The 25,634-nt window shown below is 39.6% G+C and overlaps 1 protein-coding gene across 3 annotated transcripts; it reads right to left on the bottom strand.

Annotated features, from left to right (window-relative positions):
- Positions 1 to 820: 820 nt before the first annotated feature.
- Prss23 (serine protease 23) lies at positions 821 to 10,880 on the bottom strand. Of its 3 annotated transcripts, none has more exons than XM_004868219.3 (2): positions 10,750 to 10,880; positions 821 to 3,456 (listed from the first exon to the last, which is right to left on the bottom strand). In XM_004868219.3, exon 2 carries the CDS (start codon positions 3,453 to 3,455, stop codon positions 2,292 to 2,294), a length of 1,164 nt encoding a protein of 387 aa, XP_004868276.1. In that variant the 5' UTR covers position 3,456; positions 10,750 to 10,880; the 3' UTR covers positions 821 to 2,291. The 3 variants fall into 3 exon arrangements, with proteins under 3 accessions (XP_004868276.1, XP_004868275.1, XP_021102860.1); XM_004868218.3 differs by lacking the exon at positions 10,750 to 10,880 and adding an exon at positions 10,206 to 10,336; XM_021247201.2 differs by lacking the exon at positions 10,750 to 10,880 and adding an exon at positions 9,307 to 9,325.
- Positions 10,881 to 25,634: the final 14,754 nt, after the last annotated feature.

Raw genomic sequence — 25,634 nt, 5'->3', positions numbered from 1 at the left:
TTAAAAATATGAACAAGTCTCTTTACTACAGGATTTTCCAGAGTTTTTAATGTGTAAGCAGGTATGTGAACCCCTGATAAAAACAGGGAATACTGACAGGCATCTCTTCCCTACTCGATGGAAGTACTCTTTATTTTTGCAGGGACACTTGTGATATATCGTGAGAAATATTGTTTTCCTATCCTTGCTAGGAATATATGCTTACAGTATACATAACTAGTACATGTAAAGTACCAGTTATATTAATATCATGAGTGCTTTCCCCCACAATTAGGATAGTCAAATAATATACTTTCTATTACCACTGAAATGGTGCACACGTTAAATTACAATTTTACAGGTCTATGAGTGATGCTATATATAGCACATGGGTACTTAAGTAAATTAGTAAAATGAGAACTTCAGTTTAGAAATTAGAATTTTAGTTTAGAAATTAGAACTTCTTGTGAACTAAGCATTGATATTATTTTGACTTTTGTGCCACTGTCTAACTTCATAAGAAATCAAAATCAAGAAAGCAAGTTTTATAAAAGGAGTATCTATCAAAAAATCAGTTATTTTTTTTTTCATCAAGCAAAAGCAAACAGAAAACCCCAAATACCAGACTTAGAAATGGAGACTTCTCTTGCTTCCTCAGGCGAGATTCCTATTAGATTCCACAGCAAATTGTAGTGAACTCATAAGATTCCTGGCGCCTCTGCAACTTTGTGCTATGCGCAATATTTCTTACGTGAATTGACGAAAGCACATGGTTGTACTTGAGTGCCTTATCAGGATATCCTTTTTAAAAGCTCAAAAAACACACAAGCCACCAGCATAATATTTTAGTGACACTGCTGTATTTGAGTATCTTCACAGCCACAATATAGGCTGCAATAACCCAGGGTACAAGAACACAAAAATTATCTCATATTCCATTTGCTGTTTTTTCTCTACTTCTACACTTAAAAGTGCTTAGGCCAAGACTCAAAAGCATAGGAGTTCAAGTCTTTTCTCTCAATGCTATGATTATTATATTTATAAAACATTTATTGGAGTACATGATCCTCACCCATTTTGCATTTTCCCAATTTTCATTTTTTACTGTTGTACCTGATTACATATTTGCCTAAAGCCTAAAGTATTCCAGAAAAAGGTGCCTTTTTAAAGTTCAAGTGAGGAGAGGCAACTTCCAAGTGTTTTTACTATAAAATAAGGACAGTGAGAGAGAAAGCTTCCAAATCAAACAACTACTCAGTTCTCCAAAAGCACACAGAAAACTATGCAGAATAATTTTGATTAGGCTGTGTGACTGTGCCAGACTTCATACAAGTGGTTATTCTGTTGTGACATCTGCTAAGCAATGCATCCATTGTTCTCTGGAATTTAATTCATTTTAAATTACTCTATCCAAATGATAAAACATGAGATGTGCTACACTCCAGGGGTAAAATGCCGCGCTTGTTTTTATTGTGTCCACAACTGTTAGCTAGGAAGCAATACAGCCTGTTCTAATTAGGCCCTGATTACTGTCTTTTGGAAAACAGCTAGCTCTAGAAATGTGAGTGAACTCTTGTTATACGGCAGAACTGAGCAAAATGATCTTGTCTACTCTAGTGTGAGTGCAAAGTCATGTCCAAAGACATGGCAGAATCATGTCCAAAGATTTCCCACAAAGCAGAGCAACAGTCTTTGGAAGAGAAACTATTTTCAAAATTAAAAGCAGTTTGGGGTACTTGTTTACTGTGAGATACAGTTTAACATAGCCAATAAATTACTGTTCAAGGGCTATTATACAGATGTCTCCTAGTCCAAAACGTTACAACTCTCTAAGTTTTGTGAAAATTTATAAAGTTGTATGTAGTAGGACCTCTACCATCTGGAAGCATTATTAATCAGTCATTAAAAAATATCAAGATATAAATCTAAGAAATCACATACATACACACATAGGAATTCATATTTCCTCTATGCCACTTAATATAAACTTTTGAAATAAGCTCAGATGAAATAAAAAATCAAAGTTCTCAAAACAGTGAAACATTAACTTAATTCCTAAATATTCTCTATTGCCCCAAACAACAGTATTTAAAAAAATTCTATACAAAACTATGCTTTAGAACTGCTTAAGTGATGATACACAAACCAGTTTTCAATAAAGCCAGTCATTTTGCATTTTGAGAAAGTAAAGAATATCATGACATATTACACACAGGCACACACGCACGCACACACATGCCAAAGATAAAACTTGGCCTCTCCTACAGTGAGTACATAAAGACCATTAAGTGCTGCCAGGAAGGAACACTATGTCACCCTTCCCTACAATCCAGGTAGTTTCCTTTAATCCAATAGCAAATCTGGGCATATTTGAGAGGGGTGATTCTAACAGCCACATTGAAATCCTGTGGAGAACCATTCATGTCCACCCACTGGTGCCCTGAAAAGATGCCAATAATTTTTCGCTCCCACTTCTGCTGCTGTCTCTTCCACATCCTCACATACACCCCTGAGCCACTCGCCCCAGGCTGGGCATCACACTGCTGGTAAAGCAGGTCATAGGTCTCGTCTTTGACGTCACAGAAGCGATACACCAAGTTGCCTGGTCGATCATTGTCATAGCCAGAGAAGTGGATTCTGCCCCCTGGCAGCTGTTTAGCAGGAGGGCTCACCCCAATCTTCATGAACTTTCTCTTGTGAGGCTTTTTCAGTTCCAGGAGGGCATAGTCATAATCCATGCCAATATCATTGGCATTGCCCTTGATCCAACCCTTGGGCACATGGGTGCGTTTTACCCGGATCCACTGAAATTTCATCTTCTCTGGTGTGGCTGAGATGGAGGTGTTAGTCTCTCGGCCAGCATCCTTCAACTTGGACTTCAGGAAGCCCACTCTAAGTTTCTGTGTTCCTTTCACATAGGTTTTCCCATCATGTATGCAGTGAGCAGCTGTAAGGACGTGCTTCTCTGCCACCAGGGTGCCAGTGCAGCCTGTAGATAACTTCACTGATGTTGAGAAAGGGTAGTTGAGCAGGAAATCCTTCCCAAAAATGCTGAACCTGCTATCGTAGCCATAAATCTGTCGCTTCCTCCGAGATGTTCTCGACAACTTTGAGTCTTGGTGTTGAGCCCCACGTCTGCCATCACTGAGGATGTAAATGCCCACGTGGGTCTCTGTACGGCTGCCATTGGCATAAAGCGTCTCATAAGACAGGTACTGCTTGGCCTCTTCATATGTAGGCAGTGGAGTTCCTTTGTGACACTGGGGTCCACATGAGGAGGACACTTCCAATTTCGCTTTTGCCCTAAAGTCTGGCTTGGCTAAGTTGAGGGTAGACTGGGGCAGGACGACAGGGAGGCGGTAAGCAGGCCAAGTGGGTTTCCAGAGGGCTTCGTAGGGACTCGCTTGCCCAACAACACAGAGCAGGAGGAGGAGAAGGAAAAGAAGCCCTGGGATTCCTGTCATGCTGAGCATCATTCTGTAGATACAAAGACAAGCAGGTCAGAAGGGGAAGGGCTGCACTTCATTTACTATAAACCAACAAACCCTGCCAGCATGCCTGTCACTGCTTTGGTAAACTCTTCTCAGGAACTGGTGTGGAGAGGAATCCTTAGGTAATGGTCTCACAATGCAAGAGCTTAATCTTGGGAATGTTCCTATGGCTGGGCGCCCCAAATGAAACTGAGCCCTCATTCCCGTGATGGCACAGTGTGGGCAGCATGCATGGGGTCAGTAATTCCCAGATGAATTGCTGACTAGCCCCAATTTCCATGTGATATTGAGCTGTCTTTGTGCTTGCTTCCAAACCTGGCCTTCTTTTATCTTCCTGGTCTCCCTACCTTTCTTTCCTTCTTCTCCTCATTCTCATTATAGCATGTACTTGGAAAATGATGAGGGCAACTTGCTCATTTACAAGGTAAATCTCAATTGCATACCTTACTAAATGACCAAGTCATCTAGAAGAGACAACTCCACAGTGCCACATTTATTAGGACTCCCATTAAGTCTATATAATGGGTACATTTGGAAGATTATACAATAATTTTGTTTTTCTTTTTGCTTTGAATTTAAAACAACTTTTAGGATTATATATTTAGTTCCAGAGTATCCAGGCCTCTAGCAAACAAAATATTTCCATTTCCTCTAGATTATGTACACTAATAGGATCTTTGTCAAAGACCTACAGCTCTAATATTGCATCAGGTATAATTTTATGACTGTTGGTTATTTTTCCAGGTGTCTGTATCTATGTTCCAGCTACTCTTAAAAGCCTAACATTCAACAAAGATTTATTGAGTGAATGTTTGTGTCAATGGAAGAATGAATGAATGGTGTGTTTCAGGAAATACATTTTTTGAGTGATACACATTGACTTCTAATGACAGAGATGTACATAGATGATGTGGTACCTCAGATAAAGAAAGAAAATGCCAGCTGTGGGGAGTAAGAACAGAGGAGTCATTCTCGGGGAGGGGGTGCTTGAAATGGGTGCTGAAGTGGAAAACAGGTAACACAAGACAGAAGAGAGTAGTTAGAGAAAGAGAACAACAGTTTGAGCGAGAGCATGAAGCCATGCAACAGTGTGAGTCATTTACGACTTATACTTAGCAAAAGTGGAGGAGAAGAGATGGTAGAGGCTCCAGACAAGAGTCAGGCTATGGACAACTGTGTGTACTAACTGAAAGAGTTTGGATTTTACTCTAAAAGGTATGTTTAAATACGAGGATCAATCATCCCACAAGAAAAAAAAAGGAGATTCAAAATATTTTCATATATGTATGTTTAAGCATCAGTTGGTTGTGATTGATTCTGAATCTTCTGTTCAGCTGACTCTGAAGGGAGGGTTATTTATTTACAATCAAGCATCTCAGAACAGGACAAGAGAGAGAAGTCTTAAGAGGCTAGTGGGACACAGCAAGAAGAGGAGGAAATGGTTTCATTATTCTCATCCCCTTCCTCTTTGAGGGGACAGACCTGCTGGCAACTTTTGTGCTTGCTTTTACATAAAACTGGAAAATCCCATTGATCTGATCTAGTCCAGCTGAGCATGCCAGTCCACATTCCCAATATTCATACATTGAATTTCTAAACTATGTTTGCACTCCACCCACTTCTGGAATTTTTCTGCTCTACTCTTTCTCTTGAATTCCACTTCTGTCAAGCAGAATAGGGATGAGAAAAGAAAGGAATGAGGTCCTGAAAAAGCCAATTCCTTGGGACTTCCTGATTCCCTCCAACTGCTTCTCATCATCTTTCTAAATAAGAAGGGACCCTGGGCTCTTTTGTGAGGATAAAATACATATAATTATTTAAGTCTTTGAAATATGGGGTACGTTATATGTGCACACATGCATGTTTATATGTGCCTGTTGAGGGTGCTGCTGAGAGTAAAGGTTCTAAGTAGACTAGGGAGGGTATACCGACGCTAGCAGATCTTCCCCACCCTCTCCTCCTCGGGGAACCTGGCAATGGGACAGGTGTGGTGATGACAAGCCTCTGGTGGTCTGTGGGACATGGCTCTGAGTCTGATTATTACTATCTCCTGGCTGAGGATCTAGCTCTAGGGTTTCAATGACTTTTTTTCTATCCAGGTAGATATAGGCAGTTAAATGCCCTACTCACACTGGAATCCCTGCCAGTATGATGTGTGCTAAAAGGAATTGTGAATCTCCCACTTGGCTGTATTTCGAGCTCCAACACACCACCCTCTCTTCCCTTTGACTAATGTGGAGAATGTTAATTCTGCTAACATCGAACAGCAGAATGTCTTTTGCCAAGTTTTAGTTCAGCTTATCTTAAGAAAGGAAACAGAATCCACAGGTCCAAGTTGCCAAGTATTCTTGTTTTTAAAATATGATTCTTGAGGGAAAGAGAAGATGAGATGGTATTATACTATATACTATCATAAGTGGCATGTAATATTTTCAATGTGCATGAAGAATGAGATACTTATGCTCATATCATCAACTAGATTCTAGAGCATGGATCCTTAATCATAAATCTGAAATCTGTTTGTTAACTAAATTTTCAGTGTACAGAGTTCAAATTATTAACTATACCAAAATTGTCCCAGTGGCATCTGCCTTCAGCTTTATCAACTTATCCAAAAATTGAAATAGTGTATTGGCATATTATTTGGAAGATGATAGATAACTATGTGCCAAGAACTTTTGGTATCACTTACAAATCAAAGAATGCTATTAGAAAATGCTAAAAGGCCTGCTGTATGAGACAATATGATTAATTCAGAGTTCTTACAACTTAAATTCTGGTTATTTATCCAGGAGTGAAGGAGAAGTCAAGCTTCTATGAGAAAAAGACTGCTAAACCAATATGGTAGGGTGAAGTTTTAACCTTTAGAATCAACTTTTTGGATACTTCAAAAGCATTGCTTTTTGTTACTTTGAAACACTGCTTGTAAGTTCCCGATATTATTATCAAACTATACTAACTTGTATGATAAGACTTTGTTCTGACAGGACTCTGTGTGTTGCTTCAAGTTTCTATGGACCTCTGACAGTTATAAAATAACATGTCAAAAAATTATAATTCAGATTTAGAGACTAATGGAGACTTTTAGAAACTCATGGCAGTCAAATTATTCCAGGCTGATTGTGTTTTAAATATCAGATCAGATGGAGAGAGAAAGCTGTGCTCAAGACCTCAAGGAGGTTTATACTGACACTTGTGTTAAAGTTACAACCTTTCTAAGTTCCTCACTCCTCTATCACGTGTTTATTTAAGGCAGTTTAGAGATTCTTCTGAACAGCAACCTGAACCAGATGATCTCTTTAACTGGTCTCAATAGATCCAGGATTCTCTTATAATTTTTTTTCCAGGATCAAAAAGTCCAAGTCAAAGACAATGTTGTTTATAAACAATAACTGTACTGTAATTTACTGCTCAGAAGTGATTACTCTTGGAATTATGGAGGCTGGAGGAATAGGAAAAAAGGAAAATGAAAACTTACCATGCTAATGTCTTACTTAGTTTGGAGATAAGAGTGATATGACCAATCTGTAAGAGAAACCAACCACTCCAGCAGAGGGCAGCTTTCAAGAACTGAATGGAGGGATGGCTCCATCTGAAAACTTTTAGGGACAGGTCTCAAAGAAAAGCATGCCAGAGGAAATAGTTCTGCTGTCTACTAGGGTCTCTTCTGAAGCATTTACACTCTACCCTGAACATTCCCATTAAAAACAGCCAATGATAACTGTGATGTTTTAAAATTAGGTGGGTGGCTTTATATTAATTTGTCAACTCACTTGAAAACAGAATAATCCCCCCCGAAACAAATAATAATAATAGTATTTTTTTTTTGGTACCGGGGATCGAACTCAGGACCTTGTGTTTGCCAGGCAGGCACGGTGCCACTGAGCTACATCTCCAGCCCAACAAATAATTATTGTTTCTAATTTTATAAATTCTAGGTAAGCCTGTACTAGGCCCATATAAATGTATTTAAATACAGACACCATAGGATGTAAACAAATGTAATTAAAACATTCCCAACCCAACAACTGGAAAGATAACACATGAGATATATAACTGAATTTTCTCACTGTTACAAGTGGATCACTTTATCTTTCTAGAGATGTCTAAACACACCTTAAACAAAGAAATGAAAGGTTACAAATTTTATTATATCTAAATCAGGATGAAGAAAATTTAGATCTACACCATCCCATTTCTAGGAATACGCATTTGTCAGATAAAAATTCCTCATATACATATATTATCTTTCAAAGTTTTCAACTAAGTGTTTTCATGCATCACTTTACCCAAATGGCAAAGCAGAATGGAAAATTAAGGTAAGCAAATATGTTTTCACCATGCTTAGTAATATAGAAACTGTATTCCTTTTCCAACTCTGGGTATCTGACTCACAAGGGGGTTACACATTCCTTGCTCCATCATGCAATATGAGCCACTGTCTCCTTGTCCAGTGTCTCAGAATATTTATACTTTATGAGTACGCTGCCACTTCATAAACTCACTAACAATCTTACGGTGGAAGGACTTTGCACATTACCAGATGTGCAGACGACAACAGCATCTTTGGAGACAGAGCACTGCAACTACCATCTCTTGTTCTGCACTTTGGTCTGCAAAACTGCAAGGACAGGTCTCCTCAAGAGGGCCAAGTGTTTGAGAAAATGATTTAATTCCTACAGCAAACAAGTGCTGCGAGGGAAAGCCCAATCCTTCCAGTATTCACTCTCTATTGTACAACGGATGAATTCTTGCGATCTCTGTAAGCGGTAATGACAGAAAAAAAAACTGCAAGAAAATGTGTAAAGATGCTAGTTTTGGATACCAAAGAAAGATGACAACGGGTCTTCATGCGATCTATGCCCATGGATACTCAACAGTGAAATCATGCTAATACCTAAACCAAACACCTAAAAATGAACAATGATCTGTGAATACTCTATAGCCAGGTTTGATCTCATTTTCCCAAGTCAAAGAACTTGTTAAAGCCAAACAGACCTAATGACATAATGGCTTAAGAACAGTCTTCTGTAGGAAACTTCAGAGCACTTATAAAGCCCAGCAACTCTAAACACAATCTTGTGGTCGAAAGAAGTTTAACTTCTTCTCTAACAGTTTTTACACAACATGAACTACCTTAGTGACTCTAAGAGCAACTTGGCAGGAGAACAAAAACAAAATCAATTAAAAAAACTGTCAATGGTGAGACCATGAGAAATTCCCCAGAGTCAGTGAGAGTTGTGCATGAGTAATGCCTGGTGCACTAAATCCTAAAGGATCTATGAGAGAGATGTTCAGGAAAACCTGAGACCATTAAACACCACAGACTGGGCCCAGCAATGTTCTCAGACACAGTAATGGGTCCTCCGGCACTTATGCTCAGACAGAAAAACACTCACCCATTCACCATCTACCTGAATATCCTCAGTGTTACAAAGATGAGATCCATACACTTCCTTCTCAGCTCAGGTAGAGGAAAGCATAAAAAGTTAACTTTCGACTTTATTTAGATGCGAAGGGTACAAGTGAAGAATTTTTCACATGCAGGTGGTATGTATATGATCACAAACACTTTCAGAAGTAAATGTAGTGGTTTCTGTGGCATTTACCAAGTTCTTTCTTCCCATTCCACTTCCAATCCATTCCTAAGAGACTACTTAAAATACAGTTATAAAACCTGTTTTAAATGTTCTCATACACAAGTTGGATCTCGAAACAATATGCACTAAATATCCTGATACTAATTTGCCATAGGAATTTTGGCTATGGCTGACTTCCCCTATAAATCAACCTTTCCCCTCAGGGCCGTGTGAAGACAATTCTAGCATAGGCCTACCTGTTCCTGAGGAGCTCACAAGATCCCTCAAATTCAGTTTCAGGAGCTGAGACAAGCAAACTCTATTCCAACCCTCATACTGAACAACCTCAGGTTTTCCCCTAGCCATGGGCTACTTCTAAATTCTCCTGGGTGTTGCCCAATGGATAATAAAACAAACAGGATTTTTATCAGCTGCTTTCTCATGAGATATTTAAAAACAAAGCTAATTTGTATTCTGGAGGGCAGTGGTGCTGTTGCTTGTCCTAAAAAAATCTCCCCTCTTTCGAAAAGTTTTCAATAACAAAAGGAAACTTTTTATTTAAAAGTTAACTTGAGATGGATGATTGCAGGCTGAAGGAGAAATATTTGCAGGCAACAACGGTTGACTGGTCAAAGAGCAGTTTCTAGGTTTAGCACCCCACTACATCCCCCAGAGAAAAAAAGCCTATCCCCCAGCCCGTGTTTGCTGACCTTTTCTTGCTTGCTAAAGTGTGTTCACAATCACGTGTGTAGGGTTAAAAATTAATGTTGAGAACGTGAAGGAAGCACACGCACTGTATGCAAACCCTATCAAAAACAAGTGGTGGTGGCGGGGTCCTGCAGGGGGTGGCGGTGTTGCCTTCTCCCAGCCAGAGAACAGCTTGCCCGGAGCGCTCCACCGCAACTCTCAGCCTGTCTTCCCACCCAGCAGCCTGCCTCGCAGTTTCAAAACTTTCTTTCCCCATCCGCTTCACGGGTGACACTGCGTGAATGCCAATGCCCTGCAGACCCCATCCCAGCCCAGAGTCGGCCCCAGCGGCCAGGGCGAGGTCTCCGGTGCCCCTGCAGCCCCACCTCGCGCGCACCCGGCCCTTTGTCCCGCTCCTGGGCTCCTCGGTCCTCCCGCCCCGGCGCGCGTCCGGCCCGGCCCCACTCACCAGCGCGGAGCGGCCCGCCCCGGCCGTGGCTCGCTGCGCGGCTCAGACAGGTGTGGGAGCCGGGAGGGCGCGCGCGGCTCCCATGCCTGCCCCGCGGCGAGACGGAGTGCGAGCGGGCGGGCGGCCCCGCCCCCCGAGCCTCCGAGCCGCCCGCCCCGCCTCCGGCCCCGGCCCCACAGCACGCGGCCCCCTCCTCCGCCCCTCGCCGCGCGCTCCGGCCCGGCAGGGCGCGGCAGCCCGGGGGTCTGCGGCCGGCGCAGGTGGGGACCCACGCGTCTGCACCCTGTGGACCACGCGCACCGGGGCTGGGGCGCAGCCTCTTCGGCAAGCCTAGGGCCTTAGCTTCCTGGAGTCTGCTGCCGCCAGCTCGCAAAGACAAGGTGTCCCCCAAAGGCGCTTTCCCCTAACCGAGAAGTAGGGAAGCGGCCACACCAGGCGCACGGGAAACTCGAGCAAATGAGGAGTTGACTCAAAACCCGTGCGTCCCCCACCCGCGTACATTTTGAGCGCTTTAAAGTGGCGACCGAGGTTCTTTTCGCGTTACCTGGGGTCTCCAGTATCTCCAAGGAGCAAAACCTGCACCCCAGTGGCCGGACCACCACTGCTTTGTCTCCTGCAGCACTCAGTTCGGTGCGTGGGTCGGGAGCAAGGGGCGGGGGGGCGCTGGTTGGTGAGCCCCCTGGTCTGGCTTCTTTATTGGGCACCAGATGGTGGAGCCATCTCCTCACCCAGTGGGCCTGCTTTCCCTAGTCACTCCAGGGAGTCCGCAGGTCGGGGTCTTCTCTTATCAAGACTGTTGACCTCACTATTTAAGGACCTAAAGCTAGAGCCTTGCTAGTTTCTCCCCAGTGCATTGATGTTAATATAGATTACTGTCTATTAGGTGCCTCCCATGAATCCTTGTGGTGAAGAGGATGAAGAGATTGTCGCCAATTTACAAAACGACTGGTGGTTTGGAGAGGTTTAATAACTTGCTTTAAATTTTACACAGCTATTGAATGGTAGGAAAAGATTTTTGTGAGGCCACATTTTTTTTTCTTCTGTCAAGCCACTTGACTTTCCTTTTTCCTTTCAAAGCCTATTCTCAGAAAGGAAGGGCCTAACGTACTATTCCACACAAAAATGTTAATGACATGCCTAATCCTTTTGTGTTTGCAATTGATTTTGAATAGGATAAGCCTGAATACATTATTGTGTGGTGTTTCTCAAACATAAGATAACACTGTCCACCATTTTAAGGGCAAAATTTTCTTAGACCTCCCTAGTCCTGACTAAAAAAAAAATCCATGTAAGTATAGTCATAAAATCAGTTCTAAACTTACAGCTTATGAATAACATGAGAATAAAACCAAAACAAATTTATAAATTAAATATAAAAATTATCTTCCAGAACAATAAAATTTACATTAGCACCATTTCCTCGACTTCTACCTGTACCATGGAGTACAGAGTGCTTAGGTATGGGCCCTTTTGAGCTCTCCGTGGCTCCGTCACTCTCATGGTGTGCAAGGTGCTTTGTATTAAGTCAATTTTGTCACCTTTTTCCTCTCTTTGACCTACCATATCTCTTTTCTTCACCCTGTGTCATTGGGTTTCCCTTGACTTTTACCCATCGTTTCAGGATTAACCTTGTTCTCCCTTTCTTTATTAGCACAGAGTGAAGTAGTAACTCTCGAGTCTAAAGAACAGCACACACAGGCACTGAAATCCACATGTAGTACTTCATATGAGATGGCCATCCCAATAATTCAGAGTGCACTTATGTTCTTTTTTATTCTAAAAATGGAAAAGATTAAATTATGGATCTTTGAAGAGTCAGTAGCTCCCACTTGGAGAAATACCATTAAAAGTCAACTTAATAGAGAATCTGGGGACTTGAAAGGATATTGAAAAAAGGAATTTTCGTATATACTCAAGTTTTATTGGGTTTACTCCATCAAATATTTATTGAGCACTTATTACATACAAAACATTGTGCTAGGCATAAAGGGAATGAGGTGATCAGGGGTGGACAATACAGCAACACAATTAAGGGTGTACCAGGGGCTCCAACTGTGTGGATGGGTACTATTTCACAGTCTGCCACCTACTAGCTGTGTGGTGTTTGGATTTTCTGTGCCTCAATTTCCTCCTCTATAAAATCAGGCTACTTAAAAGTCATAGAGTGTTTTCAGAATTGAAGGAATGTGTTATGGTTTAAATCTAAACTCGCGCCCAAACCTTCATGTGTTTGGGAGGTGATTGGGGTGTGGGGTATTATAGCGATCCCTGTTAAGAGGTGAGGGCTGGTTAGAAGAGGCAGGTCACTGTGGGCATGACCTGGAAGGGATTATCTCCCTTCTAGGCCCCTGCCTTGACTCTCTCTGCTTCCTATTTACCATAAGGTGAGCAGCTATTTCTCCACCATGCCCCTGTGCCATGCTGTCCTGCCTTGGAGTAGGCTGACTACAGAATGAAACATGAGCCAAAACAAAGTTCTACTTTTAGTTGCAGGTGCCAGGTATTTTGTCCAGTGATGAAAAGAATGACTTAGAATGAATACACATAAAGTGCTTAGAACCATTCCTTGACGTGCAGTAAGCCCCTAATAAATATTAGCTATTATATCAATCATGCTGAAAGAATATGGCTTAACTCTGGCACAGGAGCATGGTCCTCCAGCACCACTTTAACCCTCTTTGACATTCAGTATTTTTTGCTTAGCAGTTGTATTACTTCGAGATAGCACATTAGAGAACATGATGATCATTTCCATCATTCAGAAAGAGAAAATAAGACACAGACGGGCCCAAGGGCCCATCTATCCTTCGGCCGATTTCAGCGGCTATTACTTGCTACCCAGACAGCTAATCAGCTAATGTTCTAACTACAGATGACGCATGGGAATTTGGTTTGAGAAGTACTATTTACTTTTGCTGTTCACTGAACAGAACACTGAAAGGAGAGAACAGTGACAGGACATTACCTGGATCCTAGGTTGTCTTTGTGGTTGTCCTATGAACAGCAACAATGGCAGATTTGTGCAGTACTTTGGCCTTTGAGAGAAATGTCCTGTGTAAATAGCAGATGTCCTCATCCAGATCCTAGATATTTGCTTTTCTTTATGTACTTTCCCTGTCTCCCCCAACACTAGGAAAAAAAATCTAAACCCTCACTGCTTCTTAAGAACTTGGTTCAACTTCATACTTGTAATTCTCAAATACTTATGTATGTAGCAATTAAGTGGTTATAGTTTCATTCAGAGTAAGGTCTGCACATCAGTGACTATGCACCCTGCATAAGGTTTCTGGGGTTGTGAGACAGAGCAAGAAAATACCCCTTACCTCAAGGAATTTATGCTATGGACATAAAGAAAACAAAATCCAAATGGGAGAAAGTGAGATTGAGATGTAGCATAGATCCAGACATGCACTAGCAAACATGACCAAGAAAATCATTGATTCCTCTCTGACAGGCTCAAAGGATGAAGATCTATATTTGTAATTGTACTTAATAATTTGTAAAGATTCCTATTTTTGTTAAATACAGATTACTTATTTTAAGTATTTGGAAATATAAGTAGTCATCACCCTGAATATACGTATGCAAAGGTATAAATATATAAAAATGTAACATATAGAACAGTTCTTGAGGCTGGGCATGGTGGCACACACCTGTAATCCTAGCACTTTGAAAGGCTAAGGCAAGAGGATTGCAAGTTCAAGCCTGGGCAATTTAGTGACTTAGCTAATAAAAAAAGGGCTGGGGCTTAGCTCAGTGCAAAGGCCCTAAGTTTAAATCCCAGTAATACACATGCACACAGGTTGTTGAGTAAAATGGTCACATTGAGATGTGATACTCTAAGAAACAAACAGATACATAGCAAGGTAAAGCTTTACTCTCTAATTCTACTTTTAAAAATATAGTGATCTAAAAGTATCCAAAAGAGCAACAGTCTTTGGCAATAGCAATTTCCTGTATATTGTGGACACTATTCTAAAGTTAAAATGAGAAAACATTTTGAAATAACTATGTGTTTCTCATTTTCTTGGTCAAATTTTAAAAGTCTGCAGAGGCCAGCACTGGGCTTCTCTGATGTGCTCAAACTTACATACTGGTTTCTATGATCAAGAACAAAAGAGAAAATAAAGATTTTTACATTAGAAAAGTTTCTCTCAAAAAGTAATTTGGAAAATTTCTTTATTTTTGATTTATGTTTCTATTACGTATAAACATCAATTCCCTCTTTTCTGTTTTACAAGGAGTAAGTTTTTATGTTGTTAAATATGGGGTTTGCATATTTGAATTCAGTGACTTTCATGAGGTTTCTCCTTTTCCTTCTGGCAAATTCTACTTATCCTTTAAGTTCAAATATCAACTTGTCTCTGAAAGTCTCCAAACTCTTCAGTGCTAGATGTGTAAGTTCATTCTCTATTTTAGATAATTGTATGAAAATTATATCTTATGCAAAAATTATGTATATTTTCGTGTTCAAATTCAAGTGCTCTGGAGCACCTATGAGCAGGAACTGTGTTTTAGTTTCCTTTGTAGTCTTTAAAGTTTTCTTTCATAGTTTAGCAGCAAGTAAATGATTCAATAAATAAAGTTATAATTGCTTTAAAATATCAGATCTGAAACAATTTGGCTTGCTAGTCATTAGGAGCAGGGCATACTATACATGAAATTTTACCTTTGGGATTCCAGTATTTTCTAAAATACCAATCCAAACATCTGTTTGATGTCTGTTCACCATTGTTTCCTTACAGATCGTGTCAAGATAATAAATTCAGTTTCCATTTTACTTGCTAGTTACATTTTGCCACTCATGCTGCAGTTATGTGGTGGCATTCTAAGTGCCATTTGTCCGTAAATTGTGACATTCTGACTTTCTGCAGAATATTTTGGAGTAGGCTCTGAATCTGGCTGCCAAAGAGTGTTCTGAATTGGTTTACCAAGGAGTCCCACAGGATCATATAATCCTATGGATACTACATGATTCTTAAACTATTCCCTCTTACACTTCTGAAAGATGTTAGTAGACTATGAAAAAAGGTTAGTTAAGCATGTATATTAGCACTTGAAATCCTCAAAGAAGGCCTGAGTAAAGAAATCTGGTTAAGTTCGTTTATCTCAGAGTTACCCTTGACTGTGGACTCCCTGCCCAATGCAGTAGTAATCCTTGGGACAGTGACTCCATCTGTAAGTGTGCTATATGTCTGGGCAGCTTCTGTCCCTGTATTGTGGCCTGTACTTTCCTGCCTCGCTGTCTTTATTCATGTCTGAAACTCTACTTCATATCCACTTATCTATGTTCTAGCCATTTCCTGAAGGCCTAGCACAATGTCACAGCCCCTAGAAATTATTTTTATTGGCCTTTGTTTCCTTATAAACAATTTCTCATGGCTTTTATGATTTTATTTCTTTCATTATCAGTTTACATTTCTTCTCCCCTACCATTGAATGCTGGTTTATTTATCTGGCTTGCATTGTTTTAGGCTGGGTGTATAGGTTGGGGGTTTGGCGGAAACGTAATTTACCCTAGATTGGTTCAAATGAACTGGCTACTTATGGAGCTTAGGACAGGGTTGAGGGCACAAATAAGGACAGAGGGGCATCCAGCAACAGTGGGGAGCCATCACCAGGAGTGTGTGAGGAGGTAGAAGAGACAAAATGCTGTTGCAGAACCTGGGGAACATGAGCACCATGCTGAGCAGCCTGCCTGCAGTTGCTGAGCAGTTCACAGTGGGATGCAGTTGCTGAAAAAGTTGGTAGCCAAGGAGGGAGGGAATGGAAAAGAAACAGCCCAACCCCTACCCCCCATCTCCTGAAGCCCACCAAAGCCAGTTTACAAAGGAACCGCACTGTGCTGTCTATAAGGATCAGACAGAGCTGGGCAGTGAAGGGTGGAGAATTGATGGGAGGGAGGCAGACAGAGTCACTTGTACACTAGAAAAGCCTTTTCCTCACTTGTGAACTAGTGGGGTGAACAGTGCTGTCCTCTCAAGGTCATAATGATTAAATTAGAAAATGCATTAAAATATTAACCTGTCATAGTGCCCAATTCTGAAATTATTTTATCTACTCATTATTTTTATGACAATTATAACAACTCTATGAATAGCAACTAGTATAAAAGCGAATTGAGGGAAATATTATGCATTGCTTATTTTGTAGACCTTACGTGTCCAGCACAAAACTCCACAAGTGACAGGGCTGTAAATTGAATAAATGTTGCTGAGTAAGCCACCTGGAGCCATTTGAGCAGAGGTAACAGGGAAGCTAGTTTGGTTGTTTTGTCTGAAATCATTAGACTAACCTTAGAAACAGAGAAGAATGAGATAAAATTGAGACTTACTTGTAATTGTCAGCAGATTGTCCTGGCATGTCATAGACACAATCTGAAGTCTGTAGTTTCATTTGATTCTATGGAGCTGAGAGTTGCTGAAGGGCTAACTTTCTATGATGAGTACCCCACAACCATCACAGGAAGTGTCAGCAATTTGTCACATTTGGAAGCAAAGTAAAAGTGGCCAGCCCAAGGGTAGAGCGGGAGGATGTGTATCTATGGAAGCAATTTGCTTCCTGCTCTTCTAGAGGAGTAACCTGTTTTATTTCAAACAGTGGAGCACCTGGTTCCAGCTGCCCTCAGTACACAGATTAGGGAAACCACAAGAATAATCACCAATGTTCTTTTCACTTCAAAGCCCTGAAGGACACCGAGGAGGGCCAGCTCTCTCCTGCCTGGTAGGTGAGAGTCCTTGCTGGGGTGCTGCTCTGATTCAGGGAAAGCCCTTTCCCAAGAGAGTGGGAGTGGGCTGGGACTTACCCCATGAAGCAGGGCAGCCCTGCAGCTCTGCCACCAGGCTCCTAGATGAGGGGGTGTGGAGGGTATTGGCACATGGGTGACTGTCACCCCGACAGTGGCAATGAAGGTCATCTTGGAGGGAGAGTCCAGTACTCACACCAGCAGCTGCAGGTAGGGACTTCCTTCAAGGAGGAGTAACTTTCTTATCTGGGTTTCTGGCAGACTAAAATTAGTGAGACGAGCACTTAGCCTTTGGATCCTGTGGGATCTCTAAGTAGTTGCTCACATTGTTGTCCCTGTTCTCTGAGAAATCAAGGCATAAACTCAAAACGGTTCATAAAGAGCTCTGAAGTCACCATGCCAACAAGCCTCATGCTTGCCCAGAGGACCTAATCTTGGGTTCTCTTAGGTTTCCCATATCATACAAACATTTTGCTTCTTTAGGCTATATGAGTGGGTTCTTGTTTAGGCAACTGTATAAACTCAGAAGGAGGCACAATCTCCAGACAAGCGATGGGATTACTCCATCAAACAAAAGGATAGCAGGTAAGAGTATTTTAAGGATTATGTTGACAATAAAAAGGGGTTCTTCCCAGCAGTGTTACATCACTCCAAGATGACATGACATGTTTTGTTTTAATGTTAAAATGAAAAAGTCACTTGGCTCATGTCCAGAAAAGACCTGGAAAGTCTGAAATACTTACTATTATCACCTCATAATTGTATTCAGTAGTGTTTCTTTATCCATGGATTGCTTTCTGAGGTTTCAGTTATTTATGGTCAATTGCACCCTGAAAATATTAAATGGAAATTCCAGAAATGAACAACGAATAAGTTTTAAATTGCATGCTGTTTCTGAGTAGCATGATGAAATTTTGTGCTGTACTACTTTCTCCTGTGTAGGACATGAATCATCTCTTTGTCCAGTGTAAATCCATTAGTAGCTATCTCAGGGCAACTGTTGTAGTCACAGTTCTTGTTTTCAAGTAAACTTATTTTACTTAATAGTGGTCCTAAAGTGCAAGAGTAGTGTGATAGTTGATTGTGGTGTCAACTTGAATAAGAAACACCGAGCAGATTGGTTTAATACAGCTCTGGGTGTGTCTGGATGATTGATGAATGAAAATGGAAGACCCACCCTGGGTGCGGGTGGCACCACCCAATAGGCTTGTATCTACTGGATGGAATAAGAAGGAATGAAATGGTGGAATAAGAAGGGAAAGAAGAAGGAATTCTCATTTCTGCTTCTTCAGAGGAGGTCCAGTTTTCACTGTCACCTTTGGTGTCTGTCTCTAAGCTTTCAGTATAGACTTTTCCGGTGCAGACCTTTTCACTTCCTGATGTGGACTGGCATGGGACTCTGCAGTGAGCTCCAGGCCTTTGACTTTTGACTGGATTCTCTGGCTCTCCAGCACACAGACAGCCCTTTTGCATTCTTCCATGCCTGACTCTGCAGACGGCCATTGTAAGCCTACCTTGTAAATCCATACACACACACACACATACACACACACACACACATTTTATATTAAATATTTTCCTCCAGTGAATCTTAGCTGATATAAGTAGTGATTCTATTAGATATGCCAGAGAAGAGCTGTAAAGTGCTTCTCGTAAATGAAAAGGTAAAAGTTTAATAAGATATTTTGAGAAAGAGCCCATATCCACATAACTTTTTATTATGGTATATTGTTATGATTTTACTACTTTGTATTATTAACAACAATTATTGTTAACCTCTTACTGTGCCTAATTTTTAAATTAAACCATATTATGGGCATATGTATACTATCCAAGACTTCAGGCATTCACTGGGGGTCTTGGAACGCATTCCCAATGGACATGGACAAGGTGGGGGACTATTGTAAATAGTATATTTGATAAAATGAGGTTTTCTAAGCTATCTTCTCTTTTGGACATGAAATACTTTCTCTTTCCCTCTCTATGCAATAAAATTGAAATATTAAGTCCTTATAAACCTTCTGAAGGAAAATTAAAAACAAATAAATGGCAAGCCTTTGATTTGTTAAACTATTCTTTTAAGGGTTGATTGCTGACTTCAAGGCAAATTCCAGCCTTTGTAGCAGCCCCCTAACTCCAGCCCCAGTTCATAATTTTATTATCTACTCTTTTATCCTCTGCCTAACCTTGCCCAATGATCTCCAGGCTTCAGGGAAATAAAGTTCACTCAGAGGTTGAGTATTCCGATGAAAGAATCAATCTTTGTATTTACTCTAATAGCTGCCTGATTATAGGAAAAAGGATGAATAAAACAATAAAATTGTTTTGAATAAAGTTATGGGTTAGAATATTTTAAAGAACTACTTATAACATTGATAAAGTTGCTGTCCATCTTAACAGCAATGTACACCTCACCCTAGAAAGAATGGCTGCTACCATGAAATCAACCAATAACAAATGCTGGCAGGGCTGTGAGGAAAGAGGAACCCTGCTCCACTGCTAGTGGGAGTGCAGACTGGTGCAACCACTGTGGAAATCAGTATGGAGATACCTCAAAGAACTAGGACTGAAGTCCCATTTAACCCAGGTATTCCCCTGCTCGGTATCTTCCCCAAAGAATTAAAAGAATCATACCACAGTGATATATGTGACCCATATTCATAGCAGGACAATTTGTAATAGCTAAAGCTTGGAAGCAGCCCAATTGCCCATCAACTGGAAACTGGATAAAGAAAATGTTTTTTTTTTAATAAAATGGAGTACTACTCAGCCATAAAAAACAAGAAACTAGAGACATTTATAGCTAAATGAATGCACATTGAGGTGATACTCTTAAGTGAAATAAATAGGACACACATGTGTAAATACCCAATAGTTTCTCTGGTGTGGCAAACTGAAAGTGTAAATAAGGACTAAAAGATATAAGAGATGATGTGAAATGGGAAGAAAAGGGGCAAAGAGGAAGTGGGAGGGGTAGGGGAAAGGAAAAAAGGGAACGGAATTAATATGAGGAAATGAAAAAATGGAAACAAGGTCTTTGTAAATAGGGATGGAGGGGTTGAAGGAAGGGCAGGGGAATGGGGAAAAAATGAGAACCAAGAGAGATTATGTAAAGGTACAGATTTCCAATGATGAATGTCATCATACTGTATACCTAAAATGTACCGATAAAATTAATTTTAAAAAACAGTAGTTTCCACTTATAACCTACCATGTCTGGACACTTCCTACCACTTACTGCGTTTGATTAAATAACTCTAAGCAATAGCAAACTTAATTGATCCTTTTACTGGTAAGAACTTAACACTCCAAAGAATTAAGCAACATTCCTAGTTTGAAGTATTAAGGATTGAAACCAGGATTCTCTACTCTAAATCCACATACCATATCACCAAATTTCCTATGTTGTTTTATATATGTTAAGGTGTATTCACATGTGTGTAATGGGAAACCCCAACTCTCACTGGATTGAACAATACAAGGAAGTAATTATATAGAGAGAAGTTCAAGGACAGGTGACTCTAGATGAGGGCCATTCAACACCCCATTTTTTGCTTCTGGTGGCCTGTACCTCTTCTTGATTAACCTCATTCTTGTGGTAAGATGGAGGAAAAATAACAAATAAATATCTTATACAATTATAACCAGGAGAAATAAAAAGGAAGCTTCTCTTTATATGTCTCTTAGGAACAAGAAATTTATGACACTTTCCAGTCCCCTACTCATACTGCAACAGCTAGAATCCAGTGGTCATAAGTCCTTGCTAAATCAACTATTGGAAAGAGCATGAAGTTACCTTACTTAGCTTAAGGTAAGTAGCATAGAATAATTGGAAGAGCTCTGGAGTAGGGATCAGAAATTTGGTGTTTTAGTTTTAGTTCTATCATTTTTTTAGTTATGGAAACTTGCTAGTTGATTAGCTTCTCTTAGACCTTACCTTTTCCTTATTGACCCAACAGGGTTGATGATTCCTCCCCTACTGATCTCATGGAGTTGTTGTGAAACAGCAGTGAAGTAATGTCTGTAGAAACACTTCCTAAACTACTTAAATATGTGTTATTTCTCTTATTAACATGATTCAAATAGAACTGTTGTCTCTGAGATACTTCTTCAGTTACACTTACATGTGATACTTGATCTCATCAACAGAATAGTTTAGGATTTGTGAGAACATTTCCAAATATTTACCCAATTTTTGCTTTTCTTCTTGTATGTTTATAAGATGGGAGTGAAGCCAGTTTTCAAGCATCCTCATAAATTTCAATAGGAGATTTATTTAAAGTTAGGACAGAGTAAGAGGATAAGATGCTGTATCAGTCAGTGCTCACTAGAGAAACATTTATTATAAAATATATAGTATAAATATATCAAGATTTACAAGGTAGGCTTACAGTGGCTGTACGCAGAGTCAGGTGTGCAATTATGCAAAAGGACTGTCAAGTGCCTTAGAGATCCAAAGGATCCAATCAAAGGTTGAAGGCCTGGAGCTCACTGTAGAGTCCCCAGCAAGTCCATATCAGGAGGCCAAAGGTTCTGTGCTAGAAGCCAGGAGATGGACATTTAAGGTGAAGGTGAAGACTGGAGCTCTTCCAAAGAAACAGGTATGAGACTTCCTTCTTTCCCCTATTTATTCCATTCAGGCTACAAGTATATTGGTTGGTGCTGATCATACCAGGGTGGATCTCTGTCTTCAGTAAATCCATTCAGCCACACCCAGAACTATGCTAATCTAATCAGCTGGGCATTTCTTATTCAAGTTGCCACAATGGATAACTGTCACTGCTACTTATAAGTTATTTTTAAAAATTAATTGGTACATTTTAGGTATACAGTATACTGACATTCATCATTGGAAATTTGTACCTTTACATAATCTCTCTTGGTTCTTATTTTTTTCCCCATTCCCCTGCCCTCCCTTCAACCCCTCCATTCCTCCATATTTAAAAAGACTTTGTTTCCATTTTTTATTTTCTCATATTAATTCCATTTCCTTCTTTTCTTTCCCCTACCCCTCCCACTTTGCATCCCCTTCGCCCCTTTTCTTCCTATTTTACATTATCTATTATACATTTTGGTCCTTATTTACACTTTCAGTTTCTCACACCAGAGAAGCTATTGGGTATTTACACATGTATGTCCTATATATTTCACTTAAGAGTATCACCTCAATATGCATTAATTTAGCTATAATTGTCTCTAGTTTTTCATTTTTTATGGCTGAGTAGTACTTCATTTTATTAAAAAAACCCACATTTTCTTTATCCAGTCTCCAGTTGATGGGCACTTGGGCTGTTTCCAAGTTTTAGCTATTGCAAACTGTGCCGCTATGAACATGGGTACACTTATATCACTGTGCTATGATTCTTTTAATTCTTTGGGGAAGATACCCAGCAGGGGAATAGCTGGGTCAAATGGGACCTGTAGTCTTAGGTCTTTGAGGTATCTCCATACTGATTTCCACAGTGATTGCACCAGTCTACACTCCCACCAGCAGTGGAACAGGGTTCCTCTCTCCCCACAAGCCTGGCAGCATTTGTTATTGGTTGATTTCTTCATAGAAGCTATTCTTTCTGGGGTGAGGTGGAATCTCAGCATTGTTTTCATTTGCATCTCTTGAATGACCAGTGATGTTGAACATTTTTTCATATGTTTATTTGCTATTTCTACTTCTTTGTCTGAGAAATGTCTGTTCATTTCAGATGCCCATTTTTGGATCAGGTCTTTAAATTTGGGAGGTCTGATTTTTTAAAGTTCTTTATAAATTTTAGATAGTAGACGTTTGTCTGAAGAACCGCTGGTAAAAATTTTTTTCCCACATTGTGGGTTGTCTCGTCACACTATTGGTGCTTTCTCTTGCTGTGCAGAAGGTTTTTAATAAGAAGAGATCCCACTTGTTGATTCTTTGTGGTAGTTCATGTGCAACTGAGGTTTTGTTCATAAAATCTTTTCCTATGCCAATGTCAAGAGTTCTACCTAAACTCTCTTCCAGCAAGTTTAGTGTTTCTGTTTTAATATTTAGAACTTTAATTCATTTCAATTTTAGTTCAGCACATGGTGAGAGATATAGGTCTAGTTTTAATCTTTGGCAAGTTGAAACTCAGTTTTCCAGCACCATTTATTAAAGAAGCTATCTTTCTTCCAGTAAGGGTGTTTGGCTCTTTTGTCAAAGATGAGGTAGCTGAGTGTCTCTGGAGTTGTTTCTGCATCTTCAAATCTGTTCCACTGGTTCTCAGGTCTGTTTTTTGCCAGTACCATGCTGTTTTTATCACAGTAGCTTTGTAGTATAGTTTCAAGTTGGGAATTTTGATACCCCTACTTTGTCTTTATTGCCTAGAATTGCTTTTGCTATTCTAGGTCTCTTCTTGGTCCAAATGAATTTTTGAATTGTTTTCTCAAGGTCTGTGAAGTATGCTGCTGGAATTTCAATTGGGATGGCATTGAATCTATATAGCAGTTTGCTGATGTCATCTTTGATGTCTTTTTTTCAGAGTGCTATAATTTTCAGAATAGAGGTCTTTGATTTCTTTCGTTAGGTTGATTCTTAGGTATTTCAGGTTTTTTTCCATTAAGTTTATTGGTACATTTTAGGTATAAAACACAGTCACAATCATCATTAGGATCTTGTACCTTTACATGATGTATCTTGGTTCTTATTTTTTTCCCCTTCCCCTGCCCTTCCTTCACCCCCTCTACCCTTCCCTATTTGCAAAAGCTTTGTTTCCTCTTTTTTTCTTTTCTCATATTTTTTCTTTTCCCTTCTTTCCTTTCCCCTACCACTCCTACTTCCTCTACTCCTTTAGATCTTTTCTTCCTATTACACAATATCAGTTATACATATTTTAAATTACAAAATCAAAATTTAGAGGACATTACCACAGGTTTTACAGAATTTAACAGCATGTAGAAAGCATATTACAAAAATCTTTCTTGAAATAAATTTGACAACTTCTAAGATACCTTGGAAGACAAATTAATGAAACTGACTATGGAGGAAATATAAAATTTGAATAGCACTTATTAAAGAAAGTATATTCCTAGCTTGCAAACCTACCTATATGACAAAAATGGGCTAATATACATTTTAACTGATAATTTATATCAAACATCCAAAGCAGAAGAAAGAATGAACATTTCTCCCCTCATTTTAGGAAGTCAGCATTGTGCTAATATTAAAACTGGATAAAGATAATAGAAGAAAAAAGTATGAACATAGATAAAATTTGTTTAACAAAACAAATTATTAGATGTCAGATCTGGCAGTATGTAGAAAATGGTTTTATTATAGGGATCGCAGTGTTGGTTCAGCATTGGAAGATCCACCCCTATAAGTAACATTTTAACAGAGGAAAGGAAAAAGCCATATGATCCTGTCAGTAGTTGCAGAAAAATGTATTGGACTAAATTCTACAGCTGCTCATGGTAAAAGCTATCAGAAGACTAGAAATAGAACAGAACCTTCTCAACACATAAGCCATGTACTCCATACTTCCACCAAAAATGCCTTATATGAATGGAGAAGACACAGTGCTTTCTCCCTAAGGTGGGGAACAAAGGCAGATATGCCTACTCTTCATCTGTCCATTAAACTTTGAAACCTAGGCCCAAACCAAAATAGTCTGGCAATAAAAAGACACAATTAGCATACGATTGGCAAAGTAGTAGTAAAATCTTTATATGTAGATGAAATGATCATGTACAGAGAAAATACTAAGAAATCTCAAGGAGCCCCTAGAACTTGTATTTGAATTTAGCAGGATTAGAAAACACAAGGTATATATAAAAATTCAGGTCTATGTATACTTGCTATAAATGAAGAATTGGATATTGAAATTTAAAAGTTATGTAGGAGTACAAAGGACCTAGAAAAAGGGGAAAAAAAACAGTGTTGGAAGGTGTTTCGTACCTAATTTTAAGACTTCCTCTAAAGCTACAGTAATCAAGGCATTGTTGGTGTAAGGAAAGACATGTAGATCATTGGAATAAAACAGAGAATCTAGAAACAGAACCACACATATATGGTCCACTGAGTTTTGAAAGATTATTTAACATTAACATTTCATAGAACATAAACTCAATTGAAGAGCAGAGGAAAAGATAGTGTCTTCAGCAAATGGAAAAAAATTGATAAATGAGGTTCCATCAAAATTTAGAACTTTAAATGACATCATTAAAATGAAAAGTAGTCCTTAATCAGACCATATTTATAATGCATATAACCTATCACCAGAATATATAAAGAAGTCTTACAGCTCATTAATAGACAACCCAATTAAAAAGTAGACATAAGATGATAAATAGACAGTACAGATACATATTGACTTATCATTGTCATGACTTTTTCTTTTTGTTGCTTTCTCCCCCTTTGCATTTAATTTCTTATCGTGCTCAATGGATTAATTCTGCTTCCTGGGGTTGTGATCCTTGTAGTTTTTTCCTAGGATATTGTCTAAATTTTTTGGAGTGCTGGTTTGGAATTCATGAAGTTCCTAAGGTGCTCTTTGTCATGAAAGTATCTTATTTCTCCATCAATTTTGAAAGATCGTTTTGCAGGGTACATCAGTCTGGGTTGGAGCCTGTTTTCCTTTAGGGATTGGAACATATCACTCCAAGATCTTCTATCCCTGAGGGTTTGCTTTGAGAAGTCTGTTTTAATTTGATGGACTTTCCTTAGTATGTGATTTGTT

Source organism: Heterocephalus glaber, unplaced genomic scaffold (assembly GCF_053883595.1).
Source record: "Heterocephalus glaber isolate CG9 unplaced genomic scaffold, H.glaber_assembly_v1.0 deba00001429, whole genome shotgun sequence".
NCBI classification, from domain to species: domain Eukaryota; kingdom Metazoa; phylum Chordata; class Mammalia; order Rodentia; family Bathyergidae; genus Heterocephalus; species Heterocephalus glaber.
Note: the sequence above shows the minus strand (reverse complement) of the source record. Positions and strands in the feature narration are given on the sequence as shown.